Genomic DNA, 27,588 nt, shown 5'->3' with positions numbered 1-27,588 from the left:
AAAATATGTTTAACCATTTCTGATTAGTATCAATTAATTAACAAACCTGTTAAACCACTTACTTTTTGGACATTTAATCTTATTAAAAAGTAAGCCTTATTACATAAAAAAAAAGTTTTGAATCATGTAAGGTTATTTGATGTTAATTTACAGTTAGGCAGGAGTGGCTTTCAGAGTAAGATTACCATATAATTTTGCCATCTGTTCACCCAATTTTAACAGAAAAAAATAATTTTAAGAGGAGGCAATTAAGTCTCAAATATGGCAAGTTTCGGTTGTTGTAGAATGCATTCAAAATTATAGGAACTTGGAGACCTCTCATGTTTTTTATATGGAAAACATTTTCTCCTCCTTTCTTACTTCTCGTAAAGTGGGCCAGATGGAGAACATATCCCCAGGACAGATCATTGATGAACCCATCCGACCAGTCAACATTCCCAGGAAAGAAAAGGATTTCCAAGGGATGCTGGAATACAAGAAGGAGGATGAGCAAAAACTTGTTAAGAACCTGATTCTGGGCAAGTATTTTCTGCATTGGATAAAAGTTCCTTCTGGCACATGGGTTAATGGTGGGAAAAACTAGTCACTAATTTGTGAGATATTCAGCATAGGTTTCATTAGTCATCATCACATACCATGTATTCTAGTGCTGCAGTAGTGTTCTGACCACACCAAGCACTTTCAGTCCAACTGCAGGGACACATGCCTCAGACCCACCCACAAGGATAACTCAAGATCAGGTCTTCTCAGCCCTGGCTGCACATTAGAATCACCTGGAAACTTTGAACCATACTGATGTATCTTCCTCTTGCCCAGTTAAATCAAAATCTCTAGAGAGAAGAGCCTGGCAATGCCTAGTACTTTAAAAAAAAAAAAAAGCACTCAAGGCCAGCCTCGGGAAAATAGCAAGACCGCATCTCTAAAAAAAAAAAAAAAAAAAAAAAAAAATTATCCAGGCGTGGTGGTACATGCCTGTAGTCCTAGCTCAAAAGGCTGAGGTGGGAGGATCATGTAAGCCCAGGAGTTCAAGACTACAGTGAGCTGTGATTATACCACTGCACTCCACCCTGGGCTACACAGCAAGAGTCTTTCTCCAAAATAATAAAAAGCTTCTTAAGGGATTCTCAAGTGTAACCACAGTTGAGCACAACTGCTCCAGGCCATTTAGGTTCCTGAATTTCAATTTTTCCTTACTCCCGTAGAAAGGTTTGCAACTAAATAGGTCAAGGACGGCAGTGTAATAATAGGGAAGAAACAAAAAAAGGAAAAGATTCTAACAAAGGAAGGAATGGACAGAATAATGAGAGTGGAAGAAGCATTTCAGAGCAGCACACTGCCTTTAAGATTGGGTCTGAGCCTGCTGGCTTTGCAAGAAGACTTTTTAGAGGGTGGTGGTAAATGATTAGAGTGTACACACCGTAAGTTGTGAAGTGAAAATCCTAAAAACCTCTCCTTTCAGCCTTTGCACAGCATTCCTCCCGCCAGGTGCCAGGGTGACAGCAATGTGATTGGCACTTATACCTGATGGAATGTTCCTGGCATTAAACTTAGTACTATATATAGTTGCACAGGTGCTTAAGTTTCAACATGAATTTCATTTAGCAAAAATGTTAAGGAGCCACTGGTTTTTAAGCATAAAATTAACAGATTTATCAATTCAGCAAATGTTTAATGAACTCTTATCATGTGCTAGGCATTTTCTAGGTAATGAGCAAAGTGAAGTACCCAGTCTCACAGAGTTTACATTCCAGGGGAGAAATAAAGAAAATAAAATAAACAAATATATGATGGAGTAAAAAGAATAAAGAGTGAAGGCAGGTGTACTGGTTTGTGTAAAATTGTCAGGAAACACTCTTTGGTAAGGTGATCTTTGGACAGACACCAAAGGAAGTAAGCGAACTAGTCATGCTAATATCTGAGGAAAGAACATTCAAGGCAGAAAAACAGTAAGCACGTAGGCCCAGGGCAGGGAGCATACCTGGCATGTTTAACCAACAGTAAGGAGACCCATCTGGAGCAGAGTGAGCTGGAGTGGGGAAGGGGAATAGGGCCAGATCCTATGCTATGGTGAGGATTTTGGCTTTTATAAATGCATGACATGAGAAGCTGCTTGGAGGATTCTCAGAACAAGAGTGACATGATCTGACCAACATTTTCCGAAAGAATGGCCCTGATTGTTGTATGGAAAATGCACTACTGGGGAGTGAGAGATGAATTAGGGAGGCCAGTTAGGGAGCTATTGCAGCAGCCCAGCGGGAGATGATGGTGACCTCCATGGGACATCTGTAGCTGGTAGAAGCAGTGAGAAGTAGCTGGATTTTGGATGTATTTTGTAGATAGAGCCAACAGGGTTTGTTAATGGATTGGATATGTGGTATGAGAAAAGAAAGGAGTCAAAAATGAGGATTAGGTTTGTAATCTAGGATACTGAAAGACTGGAGCTGCTATTTATTTACTAAGATGGGGACAACTTCCAAAAAAGTAGGTTCCTTAGAGAAGCAAGAATTTGGTTTGGGAGAGGCTTAGTTTCATGTGCCTGAGCAGAGTTGTCAAGAAGGTAGTTGATAGACTGGAATTCAAGGGAAAAGTCAGTGCAGGAGATATCAGTTTGGGAGTTGTCATTATATGGACATGCCCCACACTCCAGAATTTTTCTACTTAAAGAGCTATTAAAATACACTTTTTATATTACCTACTTACCTTGAATGATTGAACTCTTACATGACAACTGTGCTTTTATATCTCACAATGCATGCCTCACGAAAATTTTCCATGTTATATAAAATTATTATTTTTTCTTTTTTTAGAACTGAAGCCACGTGGTGTAGCAGTCAATTTGATTCCAGGATTACCGGCATATATCCTGTTTATGTGTGTTCGACATGCTGACTACCTGAATGATGATCAGAAAGTAAGGTCGTTGCTAACATCAACAATTAACAGCATCAAAAAAGTATTGAAGGTCAGTTCCTGTTCAACAAAATTCTCATCATGAATTGTTAATGATGACAGAATCTGCACTGATTGATTTTCCTTCCTTAGAGTTTAGCTAAGTTGCTTGTTATTAACACTTTCCAATTTTTATTTACTTACTTATCTATTTTGAGACAGGGTTTTGCTGTGTCACCTAGGCTGAAGTACAGTAGTGCAATCTCAGCTGACTGCAGCCCCGGTGCAATCCCAGGCTCAAGCAATCCTCTCAGCTCAGCCTCCCAAGTATCTGAGCCCACAGTTGTACACCACCATGCCCAGCTAATTTTTTATGTTTTGTAGAGACAGGGTCTCACTATGTTGCCCAGGCTGGTCTCCAGTTCCTAGGCTCAAGTGATCCTCCCCCTTCAGCTTCCCAAAATACTGAGATTACAGGTGTGAGCCACTGCACCCAGCCACTTTTCAGTCTTGAGTGAAAACTTCCACTGGAAGAAACATTCTTCCTTGAACATGTCTATCTGCCTTCTTTCAAAACAGGGCTCAAGTTGAACAGTAATCAAAATTAACTTGACATAACTGCATTTTAATTGTGCAGTAAACTAAGTTTATTCATGGACAGATATAGTTTGAGGTTTTACTTAGAACTAAACAATATTTAGTAGAGTTCATATATACAGGGAACGTGATGCAGAAATTAAAATAGATGTTAAATAAGTTTAAGATATGGCTCATTCATATAAAAAGATGTCTGATAAAACATTACAGTTTTTCTTCCAACTTTTTCTCTACTTCACCCCATAATTTTCCCTGTTACCTAAAATGCCTGGTTCCATGTGGGAAGCAACACACAGATGCTAATCAGAGAGGAAAGACTTGGAAAAGACAGCAAAGTTATATAACTGAGCAGAAAGCCTACACAACTCAGTAGTCACTGAGTCACCTTGCATAATCCCCCTCTTGACTCCAGAGAAACTGAGCACAGGCTTGGTTTTAACTCACTGTTGCTGTGAGGAGCTAAGATCATATGTTCCAGGTACTTTGCTTTCGGATTATCAAACTTAACGAGAGCTTTTAGGGTAAAGATAAGTGGATAGTCAACATGCCAGTGGACTCTTTCAAATCTAAGACTTCTTTTATGAACTTAAAAAAAATTAGGTAAAACATATGTAACATAAAATTTGCCATATTCACCATTTTTAAGTGTACAGTTATGTGGCATTAAGTGTGTTCACATTGTTGTACACCCATCACCATCATCCATCTCCAGAGCTTTTTCATTCTCCCCAACTGAAACACAGTACCCATTAAACACTAACTCCCCATTCCTCCCTCCCTTAGCCCTGGGGAGCGAACTTTTGATAAATGCTGGTTCTCTGTTGGTCCCTATTGTGCAGATACTTTCTGTAGTTAACATTCTACAGTGGTTACTAAAGCATGGAGTTTCTAAAGATTTAACATTTAAAAATTGATGAATGTCTTCCCAACATAACTCGTTTTATTTTTAGTGTGTTGATGCAATATTGTACTTAGATAAACTACAAGTTTTGCTACTTCTTAGGCCAACTCCTAGAGAGAGAGAAAACTAAATCATAAAGTTTTCTTTCTCTCATCATAATTGCAAGAAGATGCTTATCTGGTTTGACTATTGTACCAAATTCTGTAAAGATTAAAAATGAGTGGGCACTAGAACATAACACTCTTTAATACCATTTAAAATTAATGTGCATTTGTCTCACATCCCAGTTTTGAATTGTATGTTTGTGTTGCATACCTGTTTCAACTTTGGCAACTGGTTTTTTGCCATCGGCCCTAAGCAGCATAACTAGCCAAAGATATGCAGAGAATCCATACAGTTTTTAACTTACGATCATTTCTAATAAATCAAAAACTGCAAATAGCTTTGAGTTCATCTTGTTTTCTCTATGGGATAGAGTAGGAACTAACATGGATTTATTAATTTTGATCAAATACAGCTTGTTTATTGCAAAAAATACTACTTCGGCAAACTCAATCTAGTAACCTCTTAGGTAAAGACTTGGCATTCTATTTTAATATTTTTTTAATTTCCAAAGAAGCAAATGTTCTTTTATTTTGAAGTAATATAGAGTATCTCATTTTCATGTGGACAGAGGATACCCTTAGTGTTCAAATTGTATTTGTTGAGTTATTTTGTTTAAAAGTGGGCTGGGTGCCGTGGCTCATGCCTGTAATCCCAGCACTTTGGGAGGCAGAGGTGGGAGGATTGCTTGAGCCCAGGAGTTTGAGACCAACCCTGACAACATTGTGAGACCCCGTCTCTATAAAACATAAAAAAATTAGCCAAGCATGGTGGCATGTTCCTTTAGTCCCAGCTACTTGGGAAGCTGAGGTAGGAGGATCGCTCGAGCCTGTGAGGTGAAAGCTGCAGTGAGCCATGATCACGCCACTGCACTCCAGCCTGGGTGACAGACTGAGTCTCTGTCTCAAAAAAAAAAAAAAAAAAAAAAAAAAGTGGCTTAGCAAAGGCTAGAGCCCACTAATGAAAACAGATGCTGGATTATTTCTAGAATGAAGTCTTCTCCTTAGGTTTTAATCACCTTTATCTGGTAACTCTTTAGTATAGGTGCCATTACATCCAGCTGGGACTGTTCTGAGGATCTCTGCAATTTGACTTGTGTAGACGTCAGTGAAGACAGTCTAGATTGGTGCTTTAGTGACACTCTCCCATAGCCTGACAGTGACCAGCACAGTTTCCCAATCTGCATTCATTGTCTTTGTCAGCTTACCCCAGAGCCTCCACTAGGAACAGCTGTAATCCAGATTTTTGGAAGAGGCAGAGTTATTTTTAGTCAAATCTACACTTAAGCTATAGGATGATTTTCTGTGTTTGGGAATGTAATAAAATTGTATTTACTGGCAGTAAATAATTTATTATTTAATTTATTTTATTCACAGTCCTCCTACACTGGAAGACTACATACCTAGGTCTTTCAGATATTTACTTAGTGGTAAAGTCAGGACCTGAACTCAGTAATTCTGTCTCAGCTGAAAAGACTTAGGTTTGATATCCTCTAGGATTTTTTTTCTTAAAGTCTTTTTAGGGGAATATTCTACAAAATTTAAGGGCGTTTTGTACTTTCTTAAAAAGGTGATTTTATTTACGTAAAAAAAATGATATAACGAGAAACCCATCTTTCCCCATGATATATCCTGTGCACTTTTACTGCATAAAGCCGCTACTAAGAAACAAAAGGCAGATATTCTCATACAGCTTCTAAGAACCTGGGTTTTGTTGTGATATAGTAGTAGAGTTATTGGAATATATGATTTCATGCAAAAAAAAAAGTGAGCTTCTAAGACCATTTAATGCTAGGCACCTGTCCTAGGTAAACTATTCTGGTTTTCCTTTGCAAGGTTTTCTGAGAAAAAGTGCAGGCAAACATTAATATTTCTGTGACTTCCCATATACAAACTGGGATTAGTTCATCCAAATGCTTTAGTTTACAAATGCATAGTCCTTCCAAGTATGTCTGCCATGAAGCCCCTGGGAAGTATTCCCAGCCCTCACATCTTTTTCAGGCACAATGAGTCTCTCTTCTTTCTGCCACGGTGGCCCAGTCCTGGTGAAGAGCCAACCAGCTTTCCCCTGGCTGTACTGCCCAGCTCAGGACTTCCTCCTTCTCATTTCTGGATTCACAGCTCAGAAATTTTATCTTACCCTTGACAAGATTTTTAATCTAGTCTGGGTTTAAGTGCTTCAAATTCTTTTTCATATTCTTTATCACAATATTTGTTATTCCTCTTTCTGCTTTTAGTTCTGATTCCCATCATTAACCCCAAGGGGGACATGACTTTGGGCTAACTGTGGCTGGGTGAATTTTTTTTTTTTTTTTTTTTTTTGAGACAGAGTCTCGTTCTGTCTCTAGGCTGGAGTGCAGTGGTGCAGTCCTGGCTCACTGCAATCTCCACCTCCCGGATTTAAGTGATTCTCCTACCTCAGCATCCCAAGTAGCTGGGATTACAGGCATATGCCACCACACCCAGCTAATTTTTGTATTTTTGGTAGAGACGGGGTTTCGCCATGTTGGCCAGGCTGGTCTCGACCTCCTGACCTCAGGTGATCCATCTGCCTCGGCCTCCCAAAATGCTGGGATTACAGGTGTGAGCCACCACGCCCAGCCGGGTGAATTTTTTTCTGCTTAAAGGAACAGCTAAATTCACATCAGTTTAATTTTCTATGCCAAAAAAGTGAATGGCAAGCAAAGCAACAACTAATGAATCTGGTCGCTGACATTCTGCTAGCAATGACATAAGACTTTACAACTGTAATGTGATTTATTTTTATAATTGTTTATAATGGTAACTGAAAGAAATGGGTCTTTTGGTATCTGTTCAATTTTTTTTAGGTTGTTATTTCCCTAAGGAAAAGGCAAGTTTAGACTTATTCTCTCTTTCAGAAAAGGGGTGATGATTTTGAAACCGTCTCCTTCTGGCTCTCTAACACATGCCGATTTTTGCACTGCTTGAAACAGTACAGTGGAGAAGAGGTGAGAAAACCTTGATTACAAAACCAGCATGCTATACTTTCTCTGACCTTTTTAAGGAAAAAATGTAAAAGCACAAAATGTTTAACCATTTCTTTATTTAGAAACCCAAATTCAGAGGTGGCTTGGAAGTTCATTGCTTTGTTTGATGTTCACTATCTATGAAGCAGTGATTTGGAGAATGACAGTTTCTTCTTTACATTGTGAGAAAGCATAGAGAAAAATAAAATAAGCATTGGTCAGTGAATAGTTACCAGAAGTAAAACTTTTTGTCAGTATGTTTTAGTGGGCATTTCAAGAGCTAATATCAGAATAGTGAACTATTTAAAGAAATTAATCAATTTTGGCTTGCCACAATACATTAAAAGGTGATCAAAAATTGGAGGGAGGGATAGCATTGGGAGATATACCTAATGTTAAATGATGAGTTAATGGATGCAGCACACCAACATGGCACATGTATGCATATGTAACTAACGTGCATGTTGTGCACATGTACCCTAAAACTTAAAGTATAAAAAAAAAAGAAAAATTTAATATTAATACTCTTGGACAATAAGAGGACCTTAAAATCCTTTAACTCTAAAAAAAAAAAGGTGATCAAAAATCATGTCTTTCAATTTGTCCAAAAAAATCTCTATTGTTTTTGTTTGTGGGGATATGTTCATTAGTTGTTTGATAGACTTCAAATATTTCAAAACTATGTAGAATATTAATAATGACTATTAAGGGCTGCTTTAGTATGTGTTAGACAGCACTTACTGTATATGGTGTTATTTATGATCATTAATTCTTACAGCCTCTCTGTGAGGTAGGAATTATAGCCCAGTTTTACAGATGAGGAAGCCAAGGCTCACTGGGGCTCATTGATGTGCCCAAGTTCTCTTGGCCACAAGGAGCAGAGCTGGGATGCTGGGTCTGGCACCGCTGAGGGCCCATGACCCTAGCCAACTGCCCTCCGTGCCTCCCATCCCTTTGCCAGGAGGGCAGCAGAGAAGGTGCCCAGCGGCACTTCCCGAGCACTGACAGGCAGATGATGGGAAACACAGAGATGAGCAAGGCCTAGTCCCTGAGAAGATGGGGCCAACAGACCAGAATCCCTCAGAGGGGTCGTTGACTGCATCCTGTCAGTCCCCACTTTCGGACCAGTCATTAAGTAGGTGGTAAGGAGGCAGATGCTTCGCTGTGGGGAGAATCCTCAGAGTAAGCACTTGCCTTTATCACGTAGCATCAGGCAAGCAATGTGTTAAGCTGCAAAGTGACTGGAAAAAGCGCCGCCCATTCAGTTCCATTTTAACAGATACCACCAAAGATTCCCTTCTAACCTCTGACTGAAAACCATGGTGTGGGTACCACGAAATAGAGTAAAGGGAACTTTTTGTATGTATTCACCAGTCTCTGTAGAAATTGGTCTATTTCAAGATTATATATGTCCTTTGGGTGTAGTTTTTAAGAATAGGACTATAATGAACTGAAGTTAAGAGATAATTTAGATAATTTAGTGTTTGACAGTAAACCTGCTGTTTCAGAAGTGAAAGACTCTTTTTTTTTTTTTTTTTTTTTTTTTTTTTTTTTTTTTAGTTAAGTTCCTCCAATTTGCTTCATTGACATTGCTGTTGGGAAGACTTAAATGCTAGATTGCCAAGTTAAGGTATTGTTCAAAAGCTAGTAAGAAGTGGAGGGGGTTATGATGGAAGCAAACAAACACACATCAGCATTTGAGAATGTCAGTCCTGGCATTAGTGGGGAAGCTCCTTGGACAGAGCAGAAAAGAGCATGAAGATGCTGATCAAATTGGAGATAGTTAAACTGAAGAGACAGGTTACTTCATGTGTGTCATTAACTTTGCATTATGACTCTAGGGCTTTATGAAGCACAACACATCTCGCCAGAATGAACACTGTCTCACCAATTTTGACCTGGCTGAGTATCGGCAGGTGCTGAGTGACTTGGCCATTCAGATCTACCAGCAGCTCGTGCGGGTGTTAGAGAACATCCTTCAGCCAATGATTGGTAAGGCCAGGGCCCCACTGGGCATTGCAGCCTGCCTATCATTCATGCCCATCAATAAGTAGCCACCAGAGGCACATGTTTCAGGGCAGGTATTCATTTGGGGAGCATAAAGTAGTAAGATATAGGGCTAAAATTAGCCAAGGAATCCCAGAAACCCAGCCATAGTTAACTGGGATACATCGAAAACACTGTTTCCACAAGACTGAAACAGTAGTATATGGTTTCCTTCCCTAATGTTTAATGTTTAAATTCAGTTTAATGCATTGAATTTTAAAAAATTGTTTTAAGTTACCAAACTTTTTTTTTTTTTTAAACTTGGGTTTTAATTAGGTACATAAATAGCAACATGAGGTCCAAACATTGTTGTCTTCTGGCAAATTATGAGCAGGCTCCCTTTTTTTTTTTTTTTTTGAGACGGAGTCTCGCTCTGTCGCCCAGGCTGGAGTGCAGTGGCGCAATCTCAGCTCACTGCAAGCTCTGCCTCCTGGGTTCACGCCATTCTCCTGCCTCAGCCTCCCATGTAGCTGGGACTACAGTGCCTGCCACCACACCCAGTTAATTTTTTGTATTTTTAGTAGAGACAGGGTTTTACTGTGTTAGCCGGGATGGTCTCGATCTCCTGACCTTGTGAGCCACTCACCTCGGCCTCCCAAAGTGCTGGGATTACAGGTGTGAGCCCCCGCACCCAGCCTATCAGCAGGCTCTTAAGGCTACTTCCAGCTACACTTTCTTTCCCCATCCATGCATTTTCCATGTTTCCACAACCTCTTCATTTCCCTTCTGTGGGCTCATAGTGTTTCCTTTGCTTTCGTAGGCCACAGTTAACTAGCTATTTGAGACATCAAAAGCTGAGGAAGCCATGGGAGATGGCAATGTTTTCTTCAGATGTCCCTTAAAAGGTCATTAAAGCACCCTAGGTCGGCGAAAATTTAGGAGGTAACACAGATACCAAGAAGGTCAGCTTCAGCCAGTTTTTCTAATGCTTTGCCTGTTTCTATTGGCTGAATAAGAAGTTCGCCTCAAAGAAGCCCCAATCTAAATCTTTACCCCCATCTCCCAGTCATTTAACAGCAGCAACAAACATGCCGGTTCTAGGGAATCTGTGTTTAGCACAATTAAATAGCAAGGTGAACCAGACATGGCCTTTGCTCTCAAGGGGCTTGCTGTCAGGGAGTGGATATCTCAGAAACATTCTAAGGGAGGTATAAGCCAAATGCTAAGAGAGCACAACAGGGAAGCAGCCGGGCCACAGGTGAGAAGACGAATTCTGGGAGACGGAGGGCAGCCTAAGGGCCCACTGCTACTGTGGAAAACCCAGAATAAGGAAGGGCCCAGCTCTCCAGACCCATACCACTCCCCTCTCCCACGTCTTCTCCAAGATGGTTGTCAGTGCCCTGCCTTTCTTCCTGTTTTTGCGTCTGGGGCTGAGATAACATGGAGAATGCTTATCTTAACCCGAACTGCTACCTACCACTCTCAAAAGCCCACCCAAGACACACACACTTGTTCTATCACAAGGCTACTGCTTCTTACGCTTCTTATTTTAGAAAAGACACCATTAAGTTTACTTAGATTCATAGTAAATTTTTGCAATTAAGAATCATTCCTTCAGTAAAGTTTAAAATCCGGAAGCCCTTTTGTAGTGAAGTTCTTTTTCCCTCTATTTTGGCACCCAGATCATTTTTTTCTTTTTTGAGATGGAGTCTCTCTCTGTCACCCAGCCTGGAGCCCAGATATGTGGTCTCAGCTCACTGCAGCCTTTGTCTCCCAAGTTCAAGTGATTGTCCTGCCTCAGCCTTCTGAGTAGCTGGGATTACGGGCACACGCTACCGCACCTGGCTAATTTTTGTATTTTCAATAGAGACGGGGTTTCCTTATGTTGGCCAGGCTGGTCTTGAACTCCTGGCCTCCAGTGATCCACCCACCTCGGCGGCCTCCCAAAGTGCTGGGATTACAGGCATGAGCCACCGTGCCCAGCTAATTTTCCTAAGTTGAATGTGCGTGTGTTTGTGCACATGGATGTGTGCACATGAAAGGTTTCCTTCCACATCATCTCCTCTAACAATTGAAATACTCCTGCAGTTTCAGGCATGCTGGAACATGAAACGATTCAGGGCGTGTCTGGGGTGAAGCCCACAGGGTTGAGAAAGCGAACCTCCAGTATCGCCGATGAGGGCACCTACACACTGGACTCCATCCTCCGGCAGCTCAACTCCTTCCACTCGGTCATGTGTCAGCATGGCATGGACCCTGAACTGATCAAGCAGGTGGTCAAGCAGATGTTCTATATCATAGGGGCCATCACCCTCAACAACCTCCTCCTGCGGAAGGACATGTGCTCCTGGAGTAAAGGCATGCAGATCAGGTGAGCAAATGCCAACATCTGCGACAGCCTCTTTTTGCTGCCCAGCTGGCCTGCCAGGGTTGTGGAGAGCTGATGACTTGTTTTGAGTCCTTGCATCTCATGTCTGGTGCCATGCGGCCAAGTGGCAAGGGAGAAACTGGCACGGAGCCACTTTCCCTTGCCTGGCTGGAATTCACCACATCTCATTATTGCTCCCTATCTGCACCCTGCCAACAGGTTCTTCACATTCTTGATAGGAAACCCTTTTCCATGGTGAAGCTTGCTTATTTGGGGGAGTGAAGAGATGATGCAAAAATACAGAAAGATGAGATAGCTGCTTCCTCTCCTTATGTGTGTGTTTTAATTATACAATAAGAAATTATTAAATTATAATAATGAAAATTTCTAATGTTTGCTTGCTCTTAGAAATATATTTTTGGAAAAATACCTTTTTGTACCTGTGGCAACAAGAACAGGTCTAATAGATCTTTTACTAATTCTTAAAATATCCCCCCTCTATATTTTAAGAAAAGCTACACTTAATTTTATGCCCAATACTCCTCAGCATAACCTCATTATTGTAACATAATTTTTTTGCAAATTTTTTTTTTTTTTTTTGAGGTGGAGTTTCGCTCTTGTTGCCCAGGCTGGAGTGCAATGGCGCCATCTCGGCTCACTGCAACCTCTGCCTCCCTGGTTCAAGCAGTTCTCCTGCCTCAGCCTCCCAAGTAGCTGGGATTACAGGCATGCACCACCACACCCAGCTAATTTTTGTATTTTTAGTAGAAACAGGGTTTCACCATGTTGGCCAGGATGGTCTCAAACTCCTGACCTCAGGTGATCCACCTGCCTCGGCCTCCCAAAATGCTGGGATTACAGGTGTGAGCCACCGTGCCAGGCCACAAATTTTTTATTTTAAAACAGCTAGAATATTCACCAATAGGAGGGAAAAATGATTTCTCCTATGAAAGTCTTAGTAGTTACTCAATCTCAGGAACTATTAGTGTTCTTTTCAAATTTTCCATCCTGACTTACATTGAAGTATAGTGAATTTTAAGACAATAATGCCTTCCTCTCAGATAGTGGAGCATATTTCTCTATAAGCTCTGCATGGAAATGTGGAGCCACCTGTCGTAATATTATGCTGGCCCCTATTTGCCTGGTTGCTACGTGCTGATTGTGTGTCCATTGACTTCAGTCTTAGGACTGCTGCCACTTGGTTGGCTACTTCGTGAAACCTCAATGTCTTTGTAGTTTGTCTCTGTCACCATTTGAAGTCTTTGTCTCTTCCAGTGGCCCTCCCTTGCCTCTCTCTCCCTTCATCCCGGAGCTTTCTCAGGCCACCATCTTCATCTCCTAGGCTTTTCCCTTAAGGCTTGAGCACAGGTATATGTGGGGCTTTTGGTTATTCAGTTACCTGATTTGGAGTTTGCCTTAAGAGAGAGTGCTTCAAGGATTATCAAGTCTCACCCTGCAACAGCAACCCAGCTCTGAAATTGTAAGAGAAGCTACGAAGTGTTTTCTGGCCAGCTCCCCAATAAAGACAGAGCTACATTGTGTTATTCTATTTTGTTTATTAGCAAGTCTAATAACTTTTGCCGTAATGACTTCATTTCCATCTTCCATTAAAGAGAATTACATTATCTTGTCATTTAATCTTACATAATGATGATTATAATCCTCATGACTATAATAAATTTTTAAGCACAGCTGATGAGATTTAAGAAAATTGAACAAAAATACTGCCTGTCATTTTAACATAAATCCTGACAAGGCCGCACACAAAAAAATTAAGACATTTTTGACAAAATTCAGCAAATTTGCATCCTCTGTATCTCTTTTTTTTTTCATAGGTACAATGTCAGTCAACTGGAAGAATGGCTGCGTGACAAGAATCTGATGAATAGCGGGGCTAAAGAAACCCTGGAACCTCTCATTCAGGCTGCTCAACTTTTGCAAGTGAAAAAGAAAACAGATGATGATGCAGAAGCCATTTGTTCTATGTGCAATGCTTTAACTACTGCCCAGGTAGAGCAACTTTCCCTGTTATGAAATAATTTAACATTCATCAAAGATGATCTTTAGGGAAGTAAAGAAGTCCTCTACTTATTGCTTGTATCTCTGAGCTGACTTCATCTGTGTTCAAGAAGATATATGCCTCTACCAATCTTAAAACAAGGAGATTTTGCCAGAAATTAATACATTTCAGTGCTAATTACAGTATAAATATATTTAATATTCAGCAAATATTTATTGAGTACTTACAGTGTTCTATATAACATTGAAGGCACTGGGATACACCCATAGGCAAAACAAAGTCTCTCTCTCATGGAGTATACAGTCTATGCAGCTTATATTCCATAAAATAGCTTTCTATATTATTTGATAATTGAGTGGATTATCAAATAATGACTTTGTTTTTAGAGACAGATAATTCTTGTTACTTCAACAGATGATTAATTGAGCCTCCATCTCAAGGCACCATATTTATTGCTGGGGAAGATGCTTCAATAAATAAGGAAAAATTCCTGCCTTCAAGGAGCTTACAGTTTAGTAGGGAAGACAGAGTCGTAGCCAACTGACTGTACCGTAGAGGTTCTAGCAAATTCTATAGTAAGATGCCTAAAGGAAGTACTGAGGGAAGATAGCAGTATTCAGGGAAGGTCCCATTAATCTGGGCATTGAATTTAAGGAAGTGGAAGAATGAGAAGGGCATTTGAGGATTATAGTGACAGCATGAAGCAAGGCACAGGCATGAACATGCCCAATTTTCTTTTGCCCAGTTATTTTCTGTGCTGACTCTTAGACTTTCTTTCTTTTTTTTTTTTTTTTTTTTGAGATGGAGTCTTGCTCTGTCGCCCAGGTTGGAGTGCAGTGGTATGATCTCCACTCACTGCAAGCTCCGCCTCCCAGGTTCACGCCATTCTCCTGCCTCAGCCTCCGGAGTAGCTGGGACTACAGGTGCCCGCCACCACACCCAGCTAATTTTTTGTATTTTTAGTAGAGATGGGGTTTCACCGTGTTAGCCAGGATGGTCTCGATCTCCTGACCTCGTGGTCCACCCGCCTCGGCCTCCCAAAGTGTTGGGATTACAGGCGTGAGCCACAGTGCCCGGCCAACTTTCTTAATGTTCATCATATATCCTACAACATATGAAATTTTCAGTTTTGCCCAATACAATTAAAACTCAGTCAGTTTGAGACCAGCCTGACCAACATGGTGAAACCCCGTCTCTACTAAAAATACAAAAATTAGCCAGGCGTGGTGGCAGGCACCTGTAATCCCAGCTACTTAGGAGGCTGAGGCAGGAGAATTGCTGGAACCTGGGAGACGGAGGTTGCAGTGAGCCGAGATTGCACCACTGCACTCCACCCTGGGCGACAGAAAAAATCAGTAGGCCAGGCATGCTGGTTCACACCTGTAATCCCAGCACTTTGGGAGGCCGAGGCGGGCAGATCACCTGAGGTCAGGAGTTCAAGACCAGCCAGGCCAACATGGTGAAACCCCATCTCTACAAAAATACAAAAATTAGCCAGGCATGGTGGCGGGTGCCTGTAATCCCAGCTACTTGGGAGGCTGAGGCAGGAGGATGCCTTGAACCTGGGAGGCAGAAGTGGCAGTGAGCCAAGATTGTGCCACTGCACAGAGTGAGACTTCGTCTCAAAAAAAAAAAAAGTCAATCAGTAGACAATCAGAATCAAGACTTGCAGCTTCTTAATGTTGAATTCATGTTTGTGTAACTTCTTACTAAGAATAAAGCAGAACTATCTGACTGAACAATGGTCTTGAGATTTCCTCCCAGTTTCTGCAAGTGTGGAAAGTAAGAATACACTGGAGGAAGCCCAACTTTATAGAAGTTGGCTGCCATTCAACTTCTAAAGAATATACTTTAATACTTAAATATACTTTAAGCATATTTCACAGAGTGAGGCAGACCTGCAGTTTATTTATTTAGCAAATATTAGTTAACAAAGTGGTCCTACTTTTTAAAATTCAAATACTTGCCTCTGAGAGACTGATCCCTAATTCAGTTTGTCACCCACAGACCTGATAACAACATGCCCACTTTCTAGTTTTCTGGTGCTTCATTTATTTTCCTATAGATCAGCACTGTCCTGCATTCGACTTTTATTTTCATTTTGTGTTAATAGCCACATGTGGCTAGTGACTACTACTATTGTATTGGACAGCACAGGTTTAGATCATACCTTGAAAATGGAAATATCTACCTTATACAGACAATGATTTATTTTCATTAGAAAAGAGACATGACCATTTTACAAAAAAAAAAAAAATTATTGAACTTTTTAAAAAAGAACTTCATACTCTCTAATTGATTAATTTCTTTAGGGGCTTTTGTTATTCATGTTATTTATGATCTTTTATAAAAATATGATTAAAAAACATTCAAAAGATAATTTTTTGTATTAATATGGCTAATATATTTTTATATGGAGAAAACAAGTTGCAGAATAGTATTAATAGAATGAATCCCATTTGTATAAAAATAACATGAACTAGAATATGTATAGCAGCTAGAGGGGGTGTTCAGGACATGGTTAACAATTGCCACTTTGGGAGACTGGAAGGATGAGAGTGCGGACATTTATTTTTCATGTTTTATTCTCTTGTGCTGTTTGAATAGTCTTCTAAATTTACACGGCTTCTTACAATATTACACAAACATTACATTGATACATTCTCTTGTAAAAATTCAGATAAAGGTAAATGTGCAGACCAGCTCCTCCTTCCTTCTGGTCCCAGCCCACCCCTGAGTAGAACTGAAATCTGTATGCACAGATCTTTTTAATTTTCCAGATTATAGGTACCCAGTGTGTATTTGATAATATGCCAAAAACTTTGATCATTTCATTTCTCACAGATTGTGAAAGTGTTGAATTTGTATACTCCAGTTAATGAGTTTGAAGAAAGAGTCTCTGTGTCGTTCATTCGTACTATACAGGTAAGAGCTCCCATCTTCTTCTTTGATTCACCAACACAGTCTTTTGAATGGACATTTTGTAATTTATTGAAGGATAATGTGTTATCTTTTATTATCTCATTTTACAATGCACTAACTTTTTTGATACTAGTTAATTGGGAAAATGAAGTGAGTTTAAAACAAAGGTAAACATTCTTCATTAGTTGAGAATTTGAGGGTAGAAATTTTAGTAGAAAAAAGTATTTTAGATTCAAAGAACTGATGCTCTGTTTATTTTTTTTCTTAATCTTCTCAGATGCGTTTACGAGACAGGAAAGACTCTCCCCAGCTGCTCATGGATGCTAAACACATCTTTCCTGTCACCTTTCCTTTCAACCCATCTTCCCTCGCGCTAGAAACCATCCAGATTCCAGCCAGCCTCGGCCTGGGCTTCATTTCACGGGTCTGAAAGTGATGTCCAGGCAAACATTGACAATACATTTCTTGCCCGAAATAAGAACCCATTATTTCCAGTGAGCTACTGAAAATACATTTTTAAAGAGAAAGTACTGATTATCTCCCAAATGAGAAGTCATTAACTGGAAATCTCCCTAGAATACTTTAATCGCTTTGGAAACAAAGATAGGCTCTTTCGTGCTGTGTTATCTTTATAGCAACACTCATCCTTAACCAACTAGGTACCATGAGTTTACATACAGGAGAATGATGGAAGGAAGGGAGGAAGGAAACGAGGAGAAAAATGTGTCTTCAGCTGGCAGCATTTATTTTAAATCCTTAGCACTGCGTTTGAATGGTATAAAAAGTATAACTTCCATAGATGAGCTGTTGTTAGGAAGGCCCCAAAGAACCTCCTCTGCACTAAACAGGAGAATGGAAAGAAAAGTCTCCATTGAGTACATATCATGTCAGTTTAGGAATCAATTATGTCGATATTGTTAAACTGGTTCAAAGAAATAAACTGGCAATATGTAAAGTAATTCCTCATTTGTGTCACTATTATATAGAGATATTAAAGGAATGTTGGTTTGCTAAATAGTATAGATGTCCATTTGTACTGTAGTTTACTGAGCATTTTAAATTGCTGCTACATACTGTCTTCTTAAAATGTAAGTGATATTCTTATTAGGCACTACAACAATAAGTTTCTCTTATCAACTCTGTTTACAATTCAATCAGATCACAGTTTTAACTGGATTATATGCAAATACCTATAGATTCACCTGCACAAGTAGCAGACATTGGAAAGTCATGTAGTAATATGACAAAATGCTTGACATTTAGGGGTAGGATTAGACAAAGTGGCTATTGTTGATGTCATTATTTATTCAGGATGTATTACATTGATGTGCTCATTAATTTTCCCTGGGTGGATATTGCATCAGGGTACAGTGTTCTGTGAAGTGACTTATTTTTAACTACCAGATCTGATTCCTTCAGTGCATATTTTCAACCTCGACAGGTTTTCTCTCTTCTTAATTTATTAAGAATTAATCTCGGCTGGGCGCGGTGGCTCACGCCTGTAATCCCAGCACTTTGGGAAGCCAAGGTAGGCGGATCACTTGAGGTCAGGAGTTGAAGACCAGCCTGGCCAACAGGGCGAAACCCTGTCTCTACTAAAAATACAAAAATTAGCTGGGCGTGGTGGCACATGCCTGTAATCCCAGCTACTTGGGAGGCTGAGGCACGAGAATCGATTGAACCTGGGAGACGGAGATTGCAATGAGATCGAACCACTGCACTCCAGCCTGGGTGACAGAGAGAGACACTGCCTTGGAAAAAAAAAGAATCTCACTCACTGTCTAGAAAGGATTGTCAGAATATTCATGATTCAGGTCTTGAAACTTCAATTATGCAAAAGAAGGTATATAACAAATATTTCATTATGATTCAGTTTTTAAGGCTTTGCAACTTCTATAAGTGTTCTCAGATGCCACTAGATAATTTTAAAAGCATCATATTAGAAATACTTTAAGAAGACTTATATAAGAAATAGAAGATTGTTGAATTTTAGAGGATTTGGTTCATTAAGACCCAGATTCTGTAAGTTTTCATTCTGAAATTCTAGTTAAACATATTCACCATTTTTCTTAGGAATCTTATACAATAAATCCTTCAGGTTGCACAAAAGTAAATTATTAGTTTTCATTAGAAACTCTGGTTCTGAATTACAATCATAGATTATATAATTTAACTGTTAGATGGTCTATAAAAATGACAAATCTTATTAAAATATGTGCAATATTTATAGAAGTCAAACAGCTTCATATCAGTGACAAAGATTGTTATTAAAAGATAAATACTGTCTGTTAATTTACATGGGCCTCAAGTTCCTTGTTTATAAAATAAGAGAGTTGGACACTGATTCTTAACGTCTCCTCCACATTTAAAATTCTCTCTTCTCAGCCTTAGATTCTAGAGAAAAAAAGCTGCAGTTACTCAGTAAGTCCATTCTCTGATGGAAAAACCAGTGTGTAGTGCCTGTCAATTCCTTAGGATTAATCAAATGTAAAATCACAAGTTTGTGTAGCTGTAACCTTTCTTAAATGTATATGATTTATGTACATGCTTTTAGAAGGTCCTACTATATTTGTGTTATAATTAGTTTAAGTAATTTTTATTACATCATGTATTGCTTTATTCAGTTTGAATACATTTATTTATTTATTTGCAATATCAACCAGAAACACTACCAATTGCATCAAATTCTCCCAGTTTTTCCTGGTTGTCAATGCGGTTTTCAATGCACAATTAAGTCGTAGCCATTTGGTTCGTGCCAAATGTGTCAGAATCTAACAGCATCCGATAGGCTGTAAGTTGGGGAGTTGCTAAGAAAATGCAACGTGGTACAGGCTGTCCACCTCAGCCCTGGAAATCTCCCAGACCTCCCCCAGCTTCATCCTGTGTAGCACGACTCACGTGCACTCTGAATCTTCTCAGGTCTTCCAGGTCATGCTGTAGCTGTCACTGCCATGCAGCTTTTTTTTACTCCAGACAGCTCATGTACTGAAGCGTCATGAAAGAAAGGCTGTGGTCTGAGCCTTTCTCTCCCATCTCCTGTCTTTCTCCTGTCAAGTGCTGGAGCCAGAGCTCCTACAGCCGTCTTTGGTGGTTTCTCCTGTTCAGGGATGGTGGCACAAAGGTTCTGCTATTCCAGGGCTCCAGCTTCCTCCCAGGTCTACCCAGAGCCCCAGATGGGGGTCTGAATTAACCTTTCTTGGTGGCCTGGAGATTTTTAGTCATTCACAAGAATACCTTGTAACCAGGGAACCCCAAGGCCCAGTAAATGATTCTGTATACCATTTTCTTGAAGGTACAAGAAGATTCTGCCGACTATGGGGATCTTTGGGCCAGTTTGAGGATTGCTTTCCCTCTGAGGTTCTTTCTTTCTGTCAGCCACACTTTCTCACCCAACTTCAGACACACCCTGCCAGGCTTTTCCCTACTCATTCACTCTTCCCCTTCCCTGAACTTAATCGTCTATCCCGTTGCCTGCTCTTTGACTGTGCACTGAAGGCAGGTGGATGGAGTCAGTCCTCAGTTGCCCCTGCTGGCCTTCCTGGTGCTTACCATCAGCCCAATCTTTGCACAGTCCTTGTTGTTCTTACTTCTCTGCAATATATTCCTTCAGAAGATCAGTCATTGACTTTTTCTTAATTCCTCTGTGACACACAATGGGAATTCAAAGGAAGAGATCTTAAAAGTCACAACAGTTCTTTATCTCAATAATCCCCTCCCCATTCACCTTACTACATGCAGACTCACCTCACACCCTTACAACTTGAAGCTGAAAATTTAAAAGTAATTTCCCTTTTTGCAGCTTTTCCTCAGGTTAAGGCTTTGATCTGCCTGAGAGTAACTCTAAAAGGAGGGAAGATAAATATGGGATAAAATCCACAAAGTGTAGCTTCTAATTCATTTGGAAGTTTAAAAAATTTCCACGTATCTGATGCTTCTTTTGTCAGGTGCAGAAGCACAAAAACATATTCCAAAGCCAACTGATAGGAAATTTGGGGATTATTGTCAGTTTGGAGGATTTGCTGTGTTATTTCTTCATTTCCATGGATAGCTTATAGTTGGCTCTTTCTGGGTGAGTAATTATGTGTAATATAGATCAAATCTTTTAGTAAGGTTACAGCTACATGTTAGGGGAGGCTATGAAAATACTATATTATTATAATTTCAGTGCAGTGATTGTTGTGAGAAATTACTTTCATGGTAACCCTAGGAAAATAGGCACCTGCCACCATCCTGAGAAGTCCTCACACAATGCTCTTTCTCTCTTACACACACACACACACACACACACACACACCCGTCACTAATTCAGAGTTCCTTAGCAGGCATAGTCGAGGATCCTCTGGGTAATGTCAGCTGCTTATGATAAAACAGAGCCAAAACTAGTGCATCCTGTTGAAAGTAATGCAGAAACAGTACCTGGGTCCAGATATGCTTTCCTGCGGCGCTTTCCTCTGTTACCTCATTTCATCCTCACAGCAGCATGGACGGTGGGTGGGGTCGCTTCTACAATCATTTCTGATGATAGCTTGGGAATAAAGATGGGGCAGTGACTTGCCTGATGTCACACAGCCCTCCGGCTGTCCCGCTTTCCCATATGGAGCAGTGGTGGTGTGGGCACCTGTGAGGCAGGAGACTTTAAAAACGTCGTGAGGTCACATGCTGCCCCTCCTGGTACATGTGGAATGCCCCTGGCCAGCAAGGGGTGCTTTTTTATCAGAGTTGGCAGCTGGCATGTGGGAACCAAGCAAGTGCTGAGTACCAAGTTACTTGTTTTAAGGAGACCAAGTGCTCCGCGCCAGGTGGTTTTCTTTTTTGTCATAGTTACTTGCTATAACTACGCCTGACTTCTGTCATGAATCAGTGCTCTCTGGGAGGGTGCAATACTCTGTTTGGGCATTAATTGGTAGCAGGTTGTCTCAACCAAAAAGACAGGAAACAGCAAAAGCCTCTCTGAAATTAAGAGGAAAGTTACTCTCCACACACCCATCAGAGTCTCTATTGGAGCCACCAGGTGAGCTGTGCAGCCTGAACAGGCCTGCAGCTATAGGCCACCTTCCCAGTTTAGGTCCTCAGCTCAGGGGAGCCCAAGCCACTGGGTACCTTCTGAGGGCTGTCACTGGGCAGGCCATATACAAGTCAGTGTGTGCGTGGGCACTGCAGTGTGTGCATGTCATAGGTGTTGACGGGTGCTAGGAGGGGTGTCGTGTGCATGCGCGTTGAAGAGGGTCTGTATTGCCGTGACCTCTGTTCATGGATGAGTGCATTGTAATTTGTTCTCAGGCTGTGCTGTGAGGGCCGCCTTAACCCTTGCTCCCTTCCCTTCTAGAGCTGCCTTAAGTTCTCCAGAACTTTTCTTCTGTAAAGGATATCTTGCCTGGAAGGGATATCTTGCCCTGTTTCTCAAGGTTTTGTGAGAGTTTTGATTGGGTGTGGCCCTGCATGACCCTCCTTCTCCTGTACTTCCTCTTTCCTTTCCAAATGGGAATTAGAACTGTGGGGCAGCAACAGTCTCAGAGCCAGTGAGAGGCCAGCTTAGAGAATGCTTCTGAGTTAGTGGGACTCTGTGTCACAAGTAAGCAAATGAATATATGAAAGAAATTATAGAGATAAGTTAGATTCTTGGTAATACTTAAATGTCTTTCTACTAACCTTTTGTTACTAAAGGTAAAGGGTATGACTCAAACATTTTGTGGACATTCTTTTCAAAATTTTTTAAGAACCCTGTACTATAAAAGGTGGAGTAAAAACAGGAAAGCGTGCTATAAGTTCAAATCTGTTGTATTACCCTAAATTAGATAAACCAACCTGAATTATAGTAGATTTCTCAATAGATGAGGAACTGAAAAATACTATGTAAAATATCTTCCAAAATGTTTTTTATACTTTTTTTATTTGTAATTTGGTCTATCTAAAATGTTCATTAGCTTAACTTAATGGGTGTTGTTGCATTCATATGACTAACATTTCCTCAGTATTGTAATGCTTGAAATATTTGAAAGAAAAAATGTTTTTTAGTTGAAACTGGTACATATAATTCAGTGCTTGGCAGGTCAGTATATTTTTATGCATTTTTCAGAGTCAGCAGTTTCAAATCTTACTGTTATCATGTTATAAAATTTTAGCCCACATTTCAGGCTCCGTAAATCATTTGAGCCATTATTTTTTCCCAACAAATGGTGAATTTTTTCTTTAAATGTGGATATATATGTTGTAATTTATTATTCCTGGTTATGTATTTTTGTGGGATCCTGCAGTAAAATTGAGTTTTTTGTGTCTTTGGGAGATTTAAATTGCTTTAACAGTGTTGCGCAAAAATGAGTTCATGCCATTTAACATATTGTATTTTAATTATTAACTTTATTAATTTACTATGAAATGGACATGCCTTATAACTAAAATGGAATTGAACATTGCAGTTTTCAAATATTTTTCCTTGTTGGGTCTGGAAAAGGAATTCTACTTTGATCTGCATAGAAAATTTTGATACAATTTTTTGAAAGTTCTTAGGTGAAACATTTACCCATTAAAAAGGAAGCAGAAATACTGAGACATGAAAGGCATTATCAACTAACTCTAGACTCTAGAACCCATTCTAGATATCTCACGTGCAATTTTAAAAAATAAGTTAATAATTCATCTCATATCAACAAAAGCCTTTGAAACATGGGTTTTCACTAGATATCACCTAGTGCTAAGATAAAAACCAAAACAATATCAGAATTACATTTATGCTCTAAATTTGTAGTTGTCCAATGTTGTGCTTAGTAAATGTGTGTCATTAATGCTGTATTCTCCTAGCTATTATGGAAACTTGTTTAAATAAAGATATGGATATAAAGAGTTTTTGTCAGTGTCTTATAAGTAAATCCACTGTACATTTTAAAACAACAAAACAAGTTGTTTTCCTGAAGACTAGTGAATGTAAATATAATCCCTCCCCAGGAGAATATTCTAAGAAGTCTTGGAAATTTAAAAGTTGACAAGTTCCCCTCCTATACTGGACAACCTAGTAATATATATGATAAAGAAGAGAACTGCCAAACACTCAAACAAACAGAAACAGCTGAGGAAAAGGTAGTGTCTTTTCTTCAAGGGAAAGTCATGCCTAAATATATTGGAATTCTCTGACAGAGAAATAGACATAACCAAGGGGAATTTGATATGCATAATCTACTTAGACTTTCAAAAGATTGAGGGTGTCATTTGTGTCAAAAGTTCTACTTTTAATATACTGGGAGAGTAGACATTTTTTGGCATAGGACATAGATCAAAGAAGTATGCAGATGTGCTTTTTTGGGTAAGGAAACATAGCAGTTATTCAGATCTGTGGTGGAATTAGTCTCATCTTTATTTATGATAAGGAGAAATTAATATCGTCATGTACCACATAACATTTTGGGTCAACGATGCACCGCATCTATGACAGTGGTCCCATAAGTTTATACTACTATATTTTTACTGTTACCTTTTCTATGTTTAGAGAAACAGGTACTTACCATTGCCTGCAATTTGCAGTACAGTAGTGTGCTATACAGGTTTATAGCCTGGGAGCAATAGGCTATTCCATATAGCCAGGGTGTATAGTAGGCTATACCATCTAGGTTTGTGTAAGATCACTCTGATATTTGCACAATGATGAAATTGCCCGATGATGCATTTCTCAGGGCATATCCCCTTTGTTAGTAATGCATGACTGTACATGGTTTTCATGTAGATTATACACTTCCTACTTCCACGACACATTCATTCCACTCATTTATGAAGTACTTTTCTGGGCACCGCAACAGGCCCTTGAAATATAGCATCTTCCAAGTTAAATTCAATCACCGGCCCCATGAACTACAGCAGAACACCAGTATGTTACAAGTAATAAAATGTCAAAATTTGCAAACAGTTTCGTTTCTTTTTTTTTTTTTTTTTTGAGACAAAGTCTCGCTCTGTCGCCAGGCTGGAGTGGAGTGGCGTGATCTCAGCTCACTGCAACCTCCGCCTCCTGGGTTCAAGTGATTCTGCCGCAGCCTCCCGAGTAGCTGCTACAGGCGCCCGCCACCACGCCCAGCTAATTTTTGTGTTTTTAATAGGTACGAGGTTTAGTAGGCCAATATTGAGACCATATTGGCCAGGATGGTCTCAATCTCTTGACCTCGTGATCCGCCTGCCTCGGCCCCGCCAAAGTGCTGGGATTACAGGTGTGAGCCACCGTGCTCAGTGAACAGTTTCTTTTTCTAAATTAATTGGAACCAATTCAAGATTATTTCCCCATAATAAAATTACTCTCATCCAGTTGCATTTTGGTATGATCATTAGGATTCTTTCTGGGGCATATGACAAAAATCAAACTCAAACTGACCCAACCAAGCAGGAAATGTATTACCTAACATAACTAAAGTTCAGAGATGTAGCCAGGTGCCCAAACATTGACATCAGGGATCTCCTTTTCTTTCCTTACTTTTGGCTTCATTCTTAGTCATGTTCTCCCTCAAGTGACAAAGATGGCCCTCAGTAGTGTTTGGCTTCATTCTATGGCTCTGCCTTCAGTAATTCTCAGTAAGACATTTCAGGATGGAGTCTCACTGGCTTGAGTTCTACTTCCACCCTCAGAATAATCACTGTGTCCAGAGGAGTGGAGTGCTCTGACTATCCTAGCCTGACATACCCCCCACTAAAACTAGAAATTGGGTCATTCACAGAAAACATAGGATTGACTAGGTGGTAGTGGGAGTTCACCAGAGGAAAGACAGGGTATAGTTAGCAGAGGAAATGAAAGCAATGCATGTCTACAGTAATGCATTCTCCTGAATGGGAAAGAAAGGGACGCGAATTGTGTGCAGCACTGGGAGTGTGCCGTGCATGTGAAAGTGTGGAGCTGCTGGGTGGGTTTCCTGGGTCTTAGCCGTCAGCATAAGTGCACAAAGAAGTAAGCAAAGTGTTACAGAACTGAAGAATTTTGAAATCGCATTTACAACCCCGGAAAGGGACCTGGGAAGATGTGATTTGTTCACAATTGATCACCTTGCTACTGAAACCAAAATATGATGGACATTATTCAAAAGGAGAGAAATAGAACCTGCCATACAGACCTTGTTAGCACCATGTTGGCCAGCTATGGGCAGTTCTGGTCATTGGGTTTCAAACAAAACACAAGGGAATATAAGAGGTTCAGAAGAGAATAAGAGATAATTGAAGGAAAAGGATACTACCCATAAGAATGGTTTGAAAATCCTGAGACAATTGGGCCTAGACAAATGAATGCCAAGAAGGTAAGAATGTGGGCAAGTGCTAAAAAATTTTGCTTGGTTGGGCCGGGTGCGCTGGCTCACACCTGTAATCCCAGCAGTTTGGGAGGCCGAGGCGGGCGGATCATGAGGTCAGGAGATCGAGACCATCCTGGCTAACACGGTGAAATCCCGTCTCTACTAAATAATACAAAAAATTAGCCGGGCATGGTGGCGGGCGCCTGTAGTCCCAGCTACTCAGGAGGCTGAGGCAGGAGAATGGCATGAACCTGGGAGGCAGAGCTTGCAGTGAGCCGAGATTGTGCCACTGCACTCCAGCCTGGGCAACAGAGTGAGACTCCATCTCAAAAAAAAAAGAAAAAAAAAATACGCTTGGCACAGATAAGGAAAACATGAACTATTTTCCAAAACTTAAATATGGTAAACAGACACATTTTGAAACTTCAGCAGTTACTAGAAAAGAAATAAAATACTAGTTTATGTTGTCAACCATATATATCTGAAGCTCATTTCCTGAGTCTGCATTATCGAAAAAGCTAAATGAATTTGAAGAGAGTTTGGTCAATGCTACTTGTGACCAAAAAAAATTTCTACTGAGAAGATCTGGGTTGTATCATATCTTCAGGTTATAATCTAGGAAGACAAATGGTTTCTTTTCACAGCACACCCATGGTCTGCTAAAAATAGGTCTCTGGGCTGAATGGCCTGTGTCTAGGATAACCCTAGCTAGGATAGTGATTACTGTGCAAAAGAATGGAGCTCCTTTTACAGGGAAGTAAGAAGCTGTTAAAAACAACCTCATGAAAATAGAAGGGAGGGAGGAAAATACAGGTAGGAATGGGGTTGGTCAACAGAAGTGAGATGGGCAAAGAAAGACAGGCCCAAAGCCCATGGAAAACCATTCTTGAGTTGACGTTAAATACAACAGGAGAAATATTTCTCACATTTCAAAAGTAGCTTTTAGGAATTCCACTTCTGACATGATAGCATGAGGAGCTTTGCAGACAACTCCCAAGGGAAACCAGTGAAACCAGTGAGAATTATTTTAAAAACAAACCAAACCCCCAATTCTTTAAAGTCTCTAGAAATGGTCCTAAAGGCGTACACCAAATGAAGAAACGCTTATTCAAGAAAACATACTAAAGCTTGATAAAGAGAATGAGCTTGTATCTGAACCAAGATTCCTCCCTCCTTCCATCTTCCAGGTCAATGAGACAAAAACTCCACTCTAGACTGGTATAGCCAAGAACTCAGGGCTTCCTCTCTGCCAGCTCACAGTTGGAGGGCTGTCTTCCTGAGAGGGGCAGGATGTCAGCACTTCTCATCCTGCTCCCAGCCACCTCTTGCTTAAGCTAAGTTTCAAATAAATGCAGTCAACAGGTGGGGGGTCCCTTCTACCCAGCCCCTACTCACGGCTCACAGGCTCTACCTTGGGGACATCACTGCTGAAAATACTGGGACCCCAGTGCATCTTGTTCAGGCTTGTAAGGTGGTGCTCTCATCCTGGGAAAGGCCAACCAAAAAGACCTAAGACCACTATCCCCCATCCACCGAGCATTTGGCTCCCATCACTCAAAGAGA

General features: G+C 40.3%; 1 protein-coding gene across 4 annotated transcripts in view; it reads left to right on the top strand.

The window, feature by feature from the left end:
* MYO5A (myosin VA) overlaps positions 1 to 23,609 on the top strand; it is a 221,625-nt gene extending 198,016 nt beyond the window's left edge. For all 4 annotated transcript variants that reach the window (XM_054450458.2, XM_054450457.2, XM_054450456.2 and 1 more), the window contains 8 exons: positions 372 to 518; positions 2,808 to 2,962; positions 7,368 to 7,457; positions 9,317 to 9,467; positions 11,550 to 11,832; positions 13,665 to 13,839; positions 16,694 to 16,774; positions 17,049 to 23,609. In XM_054450458.2, coding sequence (XP_054306433.1) covers positions 372 to 518; positions 2,808 to 2,962; positions 7,368 to 7,457; positions 9,317 to 9,467; positions 11,550 to 11,832; positions 13,665 to 13,839; positions 16,694 to 16,774; positions 17,049 to 17,201 — 1,235 coding nt within the window. In that variant the 3' untranslated portion in view covers positions 17,202 to 23,609. The remainder of the gene's footprint in view (positions 1 to 371; positions 519 to 2,807; positions 2,963 to 7,367; positions 7,458 to 9,316; positions 9,468 to 11,549; positions 11,833 to 13,664; positions 13,840 to 16,693; positions 16,775 to 17,048) is intronic.
* Positions 23,610 to 27,588: the final 3,979 nt, after the last annotated feature.

Source organism: Pongo pygmaeus, chromosome 16 (assembly GCF_028885625.2).
Source record: "Pongo pygmaeus isolate AG05252 chromosome 16, NHGRI_mPonPyg2-v2.0_pri, whole genome shotgun sequence".
NCBI lineage: Eukaryota > Metazoa > Chordata > Mammalia > Primates > Hominidae > Pongo > Pongo pygmaeus.
Note: the sequence above shows the minus strand (reverse complement) of the source record. Positions and strands in the feature narration are given on the sequence as shown.